Source organism: Leuciscus leuciscus (assembly GCF_965113295.1).
Source record: "Leuciscus leuciscus genome assembly, chromosome: 5".
NCBI lineage: Eukaryota > Metazoa > Chordata > Actinopteri > Cypriniformes > Leuciscidae > Leuciscus > Leuciscus leuciscus.
Window position 1 is genome coordinate 48,764,503 of NC_138729.1, and position 11,267 is coordinate 48,775,769.

The window sequence follows — 11,267 nt, forward strand, 5'->3', positions numbered from 1 at the left end:
AAACTGCGAAAATACAGTAGTACCATGGTACTTTTTTGTCAGTGAAAGACGGATTAGATGGTGTGTGTGTGGTGATCAGAAGAGATTATCATGTTATTAAAAGTTTATTTGAGGTCATGTGATTCTAAATGGTAACAACACATGCTGGATGTTTTGTTTGGTCATGTAAGTTATTTTGAGACACTCAGTGTTGTTCTCACTTGTCGTTATCAAAGACAACCCATCTAACACTGACCCTTTAAAATAATTGTATACATCATTTAGCCTACGTGTCATATCTGGACTTGGGTGATTTGAAATATAAAATAAACAAATCTTTAATTTGCTGAGTTTTTGTTGTTTTCCAGTTTATACCAAAGATAGGCACCTGTTTAGGTCTATTTATGGAAAAGAAGGGAAAGATGCCAATATTTACCTCCTGCTGAAACACGTGGGGAGAAATAGAGATTACCGCATTTACGTCATAAAAATAGAACAAGTGCAGAGAATGGCAAAACACTGAAACAGAGGGCGGGGCGTGGAGTCCCGCAAGTTGTCTCTGATTGGTCAGAAACGACAAGTTGTAAACAATTATTATGCTATTTTATATATCGACCAGTTATTTTAAATACAATGTCTATTTATTATTTTTAGTGTCACTATTCAGGTGCCATGGTCATTTGTTATCTAATTTACTATCTGATTTGTTTCTCCATTATTTAGCATTATCCCAATTTTATGTAAAACTAATACTTTTAAATAAAAATAAAGAAATTAATTAATAAATAAATTAAAAACGTGTGTTTTGAATGTGATTCAATGGAGGTTTCGGTTCTATGAGCCATCGAGCGCCCCCTGGAGGAAAGAGAGTAAACGTCCTCTAAGAAACGGCGATCAGCGAGCATTAGCCACTCAAACACACCCACAAAAGTGTTGTCAACAAACGCAGAGGACGGTTAAACACGGGCAAAGAAAGCCGATAGGAGCTGAAGTCAGTGCATCATCTCCTGAACTCTTCTGTCCCATCATGTCTCTGTCAGGATCTCAAACACCGGACGATGCTCTGCACGGTAAGACTGCATGTTTACATAACACTGCTTCATTGTTATAACCTGTGATGTGCAGCCTATATACAAAGGCCTATTTATAACCTGTGACATAGGCTATATGTGATATTGATATTTATGTATATTATTATTATTATTTAAATTGCAAAGTTATAATTTTATTTTAATACCAATAGTATGTTGTACATAAATTATTTTCAAATAAGTTATACAATTATTATAATTTTAATAGAAAAAAAATAACATGAATGCATATAAATACGATTTAAAAGACATTTTAGACTCAGTTCTATAAAAATATAATTACAATTAATTTAAAATATATTTAACTTCTTATGAATTCTATTTTAAAATAACACAATCACTTTTGTTCAAAGTGTGTTACAGTGCACATATATAACCTTGTAGCCTAATATCTGTGTGTTTTTATTTTGCAGTGCCATTGTTTTGTCTGTATTGTTATGTAAATAGATTCCATGACTCGCCTGTTCTAAGCCAATTACTGTGAAGAGGGTTAACAACTCATAATTTGATCAGTGGCTTAAACTGTCCGCAGGGGGAAACGTGAGAACAATAGTGTTTGCAGAACACAAGTTCTTCATAAAACCGAATCCCTCTCAGGGAATACGTTATCATTCATAAAACACACAAATACATTCTCTCATTCATGCACAAATATAGACATGCACACACTCACAGCTTGATATTATGCTTGTTATACACACGGCCCTCGTCCCTGGTTATGTCACAATCCCACATGCTGGAGAATCTGGAGCAATGGCACAATCCCTCCTCTCTCCACTGCAAAACCCCTGTCTCTGAAATATAACCACAAAATGACCAGGAAGGCGGAAAGAGAAGATGCTTGACACATGAGGAAAGATGATGAAGGTCAGGATTAGAAGAGAGAGAGAGAGATAGAGAGAGAGAGAGAGGTGACTGGCTAATCTCTGACAGAAATAAAATGCTTATGTAAGCAAGCTTTTGTGTTCATGTCAACAATCAGAGAGATACATCAATAGAATGATAGACAGATAGAAAGAAAGATAGATAGATAGATAGATAGATAGATAGATAGATAGATAGATAGATAGATAGATAGATAGATAGATAGATAGACAAAATCCAGTTTTACTTGGAAACAGGGCCATGCACAGACAGACAGACACATAGAACGATGGATATCTAGACATATAGACAGATAGACAGACAGACAGACAGACAGACAGACAGACAGACAGACCCCCCTGTGTACGTCCATGCCTGGAAATATGTCACAATACGGATGTATTCATGATTTATTCATGTTGACGTTGCAAACAGATTCCACTGTCTTACAGCACAGCAATAAACTGAATCCATTTTATGAATCCAAAAGTAACCAGAAGTCCACGCGGTTCATATGTCCGTCAGGTTCTTGGGTGGAGCTGGAGGGTCTGGTGGGATCTGCAGGTCAAACAGAAGGAGAATTAGGAGCACAGGACACCACAGCCTCCTTCCTGCAGGGGGAGCTGGAGAGGATTCTGCTGGAAGCTCAGCTGGAGTGTGAGAGGAGCAGTCAAACAGAGAGGTGTGTGTCTGAAGGCCTATTTAAGCTTATGAATTATGAATATTGAGCCATTAGATCATTAGATTGCCTTTAGATCTCTTTATTTTCTTTGTTTCTCCAAGACATCAAGCAATGTGTTTTTTATATACAGGGCACTCAAATCATACCTGTCTTGTACATGCACATATTGAATATCACAGCTTGCTAAAGACATTATTGCAAACATGTTTGGACTTGCAGTGTTTTATTCCAATTAGTGATGGGAAGTTCGGATCATTTTACTGACTCTCTTGTTCGATCTCGTTCATCAAAATGAACAAATCTTTTTTCGAGTCATTTCGTTCATTTAAGGGGCTTTAAATGTTATACTTTTAACAGGCAGATTCCCCGAACACATCCACCTATGCAATCTTGATCATATTCTGAATTAAGAAATCATTATAATGCAGTCAAAAATAATTTACAGGGAACATAAATAATTACTTTACCTTCCGAGTCTTTCGTTCATTTGTCACGTGACAGACGCAATGAACGACTCATCACTAATTTCAATCAGTTTCCAACATGTTTAGTGATTGATGAGTGATTAAATACTGAAAAAGTAAGTTTCTGTGTTGTATGCATGGAACATTGGGCTTTAGTGGTTGACTTTTTTCAGTATTATTTACACCAGTGGTGCCCAGTCCGGTTCCTGGAGATCTACTTTCCTGCAAAGTTCAGCTCCAAACCTGATCCAAGACCCTGTTTACATCTGGTATTAAGATGCGTTTTGGTCGATCGGATCACAAGTGGACGACGTTAAACACAGGTGTAAACGGGGTCTATGACGTGTTGAGCTTGTCCACTTTCGACCACTCGCAGAGGTACCACCTACTGGCCTAATGAGTAACATTATGGGAAGAGCGCTAGCCGGACGGGATTTAAACTTTGTCGGCTGAAGACCCAAGTTTGGTTTGAAGAGGAAAAACATACCAAGCTCAATGTTCTCTCACCATTCCTGATGTCTAACACACAGTGTTCGGCTGGTCTTGTGTCTGTCAGAGCAGAAACTAAAGCTGATGTTCTCTGTGTGTTTTTCCGCGTTCATATGTAAATTGCATGAGCTTATTTTCTCCATTAGATTGAAAGATCTGGAAAAAAAACCCATACATTTACCCACCAATAGACCCTCCCCTCGAAGAAATCAGGACAGAAGTGGACAAAACGTGCTGTTTTTATAACACAGGTTTCGTCTCTGATTTCAGTCCTCCGCAGGTCGTGACCCCGAGAACATCTGGATCTCCTAAACCAGCCAGTGAGGGCAGCAGCAGCAGCACAGACTGTGTCACTATACAGGTAACAGCACCGTTCAGTCTACAGCATGTTTGCTCCAACAACATCAGCAGAAAATTTCGTTTTTTTTATAGTTACAACCAGTTACCCGATCCAATCACAACCTGAATAGTTATGCGGGTTACAATCATATCAGTACTTTTATAATGACTGATTGAGACAGACTTTGCAATGGTAATTGGTTTCATGGTTTTTATGTATGCTCATAAGTTTTTGATTAGTCACTCAATCATCAAGCTGAAAAAACCCTCCCTTTATGTGTCTCATTTATATGGCTTTTATATAGTCGGAGACCCCCCTCCCCCCGGATCCCCCCGGAGAATTATTGTATAAAATCAATATCACATTTGCAAATGTGCTGATATTCAGGAAAACAGCACTTTTGCTCATGTGAAATTGCTTATAAATATTAAAAACAAGAACTTATACGGGGACTTTTTTTGCACCATATCTTGGTTTTTGGAAGCATTTTTATTAATTTTGATGGCATTTTTGCCCCGAGCCCTCGTTAATTCCTAACACTGGTGTTTGTGCGCTGCTTGATGGCGGGCCGGCCCTCTTTTTCGAGTGCAAGCGGAGGCTTCTTCTGTTGTGAGGTCCATTTCAAGTGAAACATAGCAAAGGCAGAGACTGCTGGTGACCCACAAATGTGTTGCATTTCATTTTTTTTTGCGGTAATGCTGATGAATGCAAACGCAACTGTATAATCATGCATGATAGGGCAGAAAAACAAATAGGCTAATGAACTTGAATGAGTTCCTAATAAAAAGAAATACGACCCACATTAAATACAGGTTCACTTGCAATAAGGACAAACATGGTTGTATCAGGTCACCACTTGATGTCCACTGTACCATGGACTGGTTCCTGAAGCAAAGCCGGTTGAGAAGCTCTGATTTAATGCATGTGTTTGATATGCTCACACTGTCTCTGTCTGCTCTCTTTCAGTCGGATGAGAATGACAGGCGAGTGAGTGCTGAATGGGTGTGGGATTGGTCCAGTCGGCCAGAAAACCTCCCGCCCAAGTAAGATTTACCTTTAATTCATACTTTGATTCAGTTGTAGCCTACGTTCTTAAATCATGTCCGTCTCTTCAGTTCATCTTCTAAAGTCATATAGGCGGTTGATGGTTAGTAATTAATAAATGTATTCCTGAGTTTTGTAAGCAGTTTGTGGTATATGATGGAACTGCAGGGGGTTTGTTTGTTAGACTGTTGGAAATTGTTTTTTAATCCAAACCCTTTACTCTGGTCTTATATACACAAGTGAGTATTACTGTAAATACAAATATGTATTGAAATTCATACTTTACCCCAAAAATATTTTTGCATAAAAAAACTATTTCTGAGACCATTAATTATTTTTTTTGTTGCATTTATGAGTTGTTTGCATTACTTTCCATTAATTAAAATCTGCATTAAAAAAAAATCACATTACTATTATAATATTATGTAAAAAACAAAACAAGAATTTACCAAGAATAATTTATTCACTAAGGATTCATTAAATTGATCAAAAGTGCCAGTTAAGACATTTATAATCTTACAAAATATTACTATGTTGTTCTTTTGAAATCTATATCAATCAGTCAAGGAATCCTCAGAAACGTATCACAGTTTCCACCAAAATATGAAGCAGCACAACCGTTTTCAACATTGATGATAATCAGAAATTATTCTTGAGCGGCAAATCATCATATTAGAATGATTTCTGAAGGATCATGTGACACTGAAGACTGGAGTAATGATGCTGGAAATTCAGCTTTGATCACAGGAATAAATATTTCACAATATTACTGGTTTTACTGTATTTTTGATCAAATAATTGCAGCCTTGTAAGAGACTTCTTTCAAAAACATTTGTAAAAATCTTTGCCGACCCCAAATTTTTGAATGGTAGAAAGATAAGAACAATAGGCTATTTCACAGGATAGTTCATGTAATTAATTTGAGTTCTACAAGTTCATCTGACCAAAAAACTGCCAGAAAGCCTTGGAATAGATAGAATAATAAAGTTAAACATTTTTTTTTTTTTTGCACATGATGCCAGTTTACAGTCCTAGATAAAATGATGCTTATTAAGGACATAAAAACGTCATTTTGTAAGAAAATAAATGAGGTGTTCTTGTGTGCTGATGTGTCCTTTCAGATTAACGGAGCGCTTCACAGATTGCCAGTTCTTGCAGTGGAGCGTTTGACCTCCGTTAGCCCTGCATACCTCTGCTTAAATCTCAGAGAGGATCATTTAGTCGCCACACAAAAATAGCTTGTGCGCCACACCATGAGTCAGCGAATCTGAGTTGGCTCTCTAGAGGAGAAAGTTTGTAATGCACATATCATTATACAGATAAAAAAACTTTGCAACAAAAACTTTTGGGATTGCAACGTTTAATGATGTTAGGATTGCAGATTTGAGCAAGAGACTGCTCCGATATCATGATGCTATTAAAAGCAAAAACCTTTGAGAAAGCACAAAAAGCTTTACTTTGTCATTGTCAATTTTCATGGCGGTGCGTATACGCACTGTGCAAAAATAAATCTTGCTGCACAAATGTTTCAAAGGTTATTTGAAATCACTCTTTAGAAATAGAGCTGATGTAGAGTCATTTAATTAAAACGCTCACATTAAATTTGATCGTTTTATCGATTAGTCATTGCAGCCCTTCTAAAAAAAAATGCAAAAATGTTAACATACACTATCTACTCCATTTTCCTGCAACCAATGCGGCTTTGAGTTTTATCTTGGTTGCATTGAGCTGTGATGTTTAAATGTCAAATGTCTTTTCATTAAAAGACGAAACTTCTTTGCATATTCCTGCTCTCCCAACATCTGCATGTGTATCAGGTCCAGTCTGACTTCATTATAGCAACAAGCTTTATATGATAGGATAGACAAGATTTAAACTGGGATTACAATGCTGAATTTGGCTTAATCTGTTTCAGAGAAATTAAGCTTAAAACACCTTCAGGGTCACATGGTGCACGCTTGTTAAATTCTCCAGCCTGACGTGACATTTGTGTCAAAAGCATCTAATACAGGGGTGTCCAAACTCGGTCCAGGAGAGTCCTGCAGGGTTTAGCTCCAACTTGCCTCAAGTTTCTAGTATGCCTAGTCAGAGATGGTCTTATTATTGGGAGAAATGAGGGCCTGTGGCTCTACCATTGGAGACGAATCACGTGTGCCTTGATAACCAATCACATTACAGCCTTGACATCATTGAATTTTGACAGTCAATCACTGTTTGCGGATACCATAGAAATGAATGAAAAGTGCCTTAAACTGAATCATACCTGTGGCGAAATTGTCCGTGACTTCTCTTGTAAAACTGCTTTTGGTCCAGTCGGCTTCTCCTCCATTGACATTCAAGCAGCTTTGGCCTGGTAAGACTTTGATTAGCTGGTTCAGGCGTGTTTAATTGGGGTTGGCGCTAAACTTTGCAGGACAGTGTCCTCCAGGAGCAGGATTGGACACCCCTGATCTAATACATATAATGGTTTTTCACACCTTAATCCTGGGTATTAATAAACTAACGTTTCACTTTGTACATCCCTAAACCCTGGGTTATCGTTCATATTTGCATATTTTGCGGTGTCAGTCAGTGTCATTAATTGGACGAGCGCAGCGCGCGACCTGTTTATACTAAAGCTCTAGCATTGCGTCTACTCATATTATATATTGCCGACTTTACTGCCAAGTTTTTCCTGAATGCACTTTTTGGAATATAAAGGTAAGAAACGATCTAGTCTTGTCACTCCAGTTGATGTTTTTCTCGGCCATTCAATCAAGGTTCTGTTCGTGTTGCTCCAGTGCTGCTGTCATTAAAGCAAAAGAGAGATGCACCAACATGAGACATTCGCAGATTCATGTGCATTTTTCAAAACAGCTTCTCACTGAAATTATGCTGATAAAACTGTCATTTATAATGAGAATAAAACATAAGCGCACAAGGAGATCCGTTTCCTCTCTAGAGGAAACACACCCATTACTCATTATGAGAATAGAGACAACCCTTTTAGACCATGCACCGGGAGCGCCGACCATTTTTCCCGTCGTTAAACTAGCAAAAGTGTTTTCGGACACACCCTGAGTGTACTTTAGACCATGCGCTAATAGGGCCCCTTATTGAATATATTTATATTCTCACATCTTCAGTGTCCTAGATCCATGTATACATATCTAGATTATATTGCTGAATGACCCTGATCTCTCTCTCTCTCTCTCTCTTTAGGGAGTTTGTGTTTCATCACCCAAAGCAGTCCGGCTCTCTGAGCGTGAGGAAGACTGAGGTGATGAAGAGGGGTTTGTTTTCCTCAGACGTGCTCCTCATCCTCCTGCCCTCTCTGCTCGCCTCACACGCTCTGACGCTGGGTCTGGGGTGAGGCAGTTTCTATATAATATCATATCCTAACTTCAAATATTTTCATTTAAATATCAGTGCAAATCAGCAACAGTTTTTTCATAAAAACTGAGATTCATCTATGTTCAAACAGTCCATATATATTTCCCTTTGTGCATTTTCATATTTTACAGAACTAAAGCACTGTTTATCTGCGTTAAAAAAAGTGTAGGATTCTGTAGACGTTCATCCCATCCCCATATAACCCCATTGAGCTCATTGTTTTCTTGCGAGTCTGTGGCTGATTTTAATGCAAAAGATGATTGATGTTGATTGTGAAAGAGCCTTTAAACATGCCATTTTTGATCCCATCATAAGCCTTATTTGCATTGAAAGTCACGAGTCAGCACTTGGAATTTAAATACACCATTGTACACATAGTGCTCAAATGTCAGAGTGTGCATTTTGCCATCCATTAGTGCTGGCAATCTGTTTTTATTTGTTTCTGATTAGGAGTGTTTATGCATATAAATGCATGAGTGAATCCGCAAAATTATCGTATCTTAAATAGTATTGCTAATGGAGACACTTCTCTCTTTTTGTTCCTCTTTTTTTCTCTTCTTTCCTCTTCACTTTTGATGATTTTAATGTGTCCTCGCTGAATAAAAGTCTGGATTACTTTTATCATACTGATCCCAAACTTTTGACCATTAGTGCTTATATGAGGCTTCTCTGCCAATCTTGGCTTTGTAAAAATGACTGTAGATCAAATGTTATCTTTGGCTCATGACGCTGTGAGTGTGAGTGTTTCCCTGCATAAGCCCCCGAGTCCCATATGTCTGTGTTTGCAATAAATCAGAAGCCAAAAAAAAAAAATTGTGCTCAGACTCTCTAAAATGTATTGAGCTGAACAAATTGAATTTCTGACTTCCATTTTCATTACAGGCATTGATGTTGCATAAGAAAGAACTCAAATAAGAACTCAGATGACCATCTGAGAGATGAGAAACGATGACAGATTATCTCTTTCTGTCTTTCTTTCTGTTTTCTATCTTTCTCAGAATATACATAGGGAAACGGCTGGCATCCTCCTCCACCAGCACGCTGTGACATGTGACATTTGGCAGCTCACCGATTGGCTTAGACTGCTGCCGCTAGCACTGTAGCCCAATCACGCCTCTCTTCTCCTCTTGTGATGGGCAACTGCCTCTTCTGTCTCTCTGTCCCACCACAAAACGAGTCTGTCTGTCTGTCTCCAAAGGGGTCATATCGTGACGAATCCATTTTCAGATTAAAGAGCCTGTTGTATTATGATAATATACTGTTTCAGAATGATATACATTTCACAACTCAAAGTTTTCTTCCCGAGAAGAGCATTTATTGAAACAAAGCTACAAAAACAACTTGTTCTGAACTACTCGCTAAAAAAGAGATTTAGATAACAATCTGTTAAAACTCCAAATGGATGAACATTTTATATGCAATTCAAATATGTTTTAAATTTGTGCCTAAATATTTCTGATGTCAAACTGATTAATACGTTATCACATGACTAACCAAATTTAGATATTAATTTTGTGTTTGCTCAGAACAGGTTGACAATTTTCAGGCAAAGAACTTTGTTTTTGTTGCAAAACAATGAAACCAATAAACTTTAGCATTATATATGTGGACCTAAGTGAAAAATTATTTGTATGATATGATATTATCATAAATTATGTATGATATGACTCCCTGTGCTAAACTGTCCCTCTAAATCTTTATTTAGTTGTTTCTCTGTTATTGTTCATAAGTGTGTGTCAGGTGTAATACAGATAAAGACATTTAGCTGAAACAGTGCGAATGAAGAGAAAACCAACAGTTATTTTACATCGAATTCCAGACCAGAATAATATGATAAATCTTGTGTTGCACTATTGTGTTTGCGATATAGACCCGTTTCGTGTTGAAAAGTGAAGGCAACTGGAGCTCATTCGGTTTTGTGGTCAGAATAATCTCATTTGTAACGACTCAACCTCAATAAATGTCACTCTTACCACCTTCTCCTTGGTATGGTATTTTACTTCAAAATAGATTTGAGGCTTTCACCTTTTAAAATTATAGAAAAGTACCTTGTTTTATTGAGCTTGTACTCTATTGGAATACAATGTAAATGTAATGGTAAATGAATAACTCTAATATGTGCATAACTCTAATATGTACATGGACTTGCTTCTAATCAAAGGGGAGTTGTATAATTTGCCTATTTCATGTGGTCAACATTTTAGTAATTTTTTTCACAATATTTAGTCACCTTTGATTCATTTCAAAGGTCATGATGTGAAGATTAAAAAAAAAAGCAAATATTCAACGTATTCAAAGTCAGCTTTCTAGATGTATTTCATATCAGCTACCCATATGTCAAATACTATAGTATTTCTATCTGATACCTTTACTATATTTATAATATTCTCAGACAAAATTTAACTTTAAGGATGTTTAAATTGTAAAACAAGACAGATATACTGATCATTGTTTTGTGACATATAAGGCAGGACTTTTAGAATTATAAATTTGATGGTGCTTTTTGTACTATCAAAGTCACCGTTTGCTTTTATTGCATAGAAAAGAGCAGCTTGGCATTCTGGGAAACTCCTCCTTTTTGTGTTTGAGAGAAGAGAGAAAGTCAACATGAGGTTTTGAGCATTACATTCCCTTCCTTAACTTGTATGCCCTCTCCTATGCTTAATAAAAAATAATATTTATAAGAGGCACATGAAATACACAGTGATATGCAGACAGATCCCGGGAAAGGGAATGAATGGAAAGCTATTGCTCATATATCACAAACGTGTGATTCCCTGAATATGCACCAGAGGTCAGAAGTGCTCTAGTGTGTTCACTGCAGTTCATTTAGAGACACCAGCGCTTCACATGGGTTAATATGAGTTATGGAGAGGCTCTACAATTACAGTCTTATTCTTACATTTTTCATTTCAAGAATTTAGGAGCACCTTCTGATCGAT

At 37.2% G+C, this 11,267-nt stretch overlaps 1 protein-coding gene across 1 annotated transcript; it reads left to right on the plus strand.

The window, feature by feature from the left end:
• The first annotated feature begins 879 nt into the window (after positions 1-879).
• LOC309499743 (BCL2/adenovirus E1B 19 kDa protein-interacting protein 3) lies at positions 880-10,298 on the plus strand. Its single transcript, XM_082171188.1, has 6 exons — positions 880-1,049; positions 2,460-2,616; positions 3,840-3,930; positions 4,876-4,952; positions 8,155-8,301; positions 9,324-10,298. Exons 1-6 carry the CDS (start codon positions 1,007-1,009, stop codon positions 9,370-9,372), a joined length of 564 nt encoding a protein of 187 aa, XP_082027314.1. The 5' UTR covers positions 880-1,006; the 3' UTR covers positions 9,373-10,298.
• The last annotated feature ends 969 nt before the right edge of the window (positions 10,299-11,267 follow it).

Coding starts and splice junctions, on each gene's coding strand:
- LOC309499743 (XM_082171188.1), top strand. CDS start 1,007: ATGTCTCTGTCAGGATCTCAAACACCGGACGATGCTCTGCACG. Junction 1,050..2,459: donor ACCGGACGATGCTCTGCACG/GTAAGACTGCAT, acceptor TATGTCCGTCAG/GTTCTTGGGTGGAGCTGGAG. Junction 4,953..8,154: donor CCAGAAAACCTCCCGCCCAA/GTAAGATTTACC, acceptor CTCTCTCTTTAG/GGAGTTTGTGTTTCATCACC.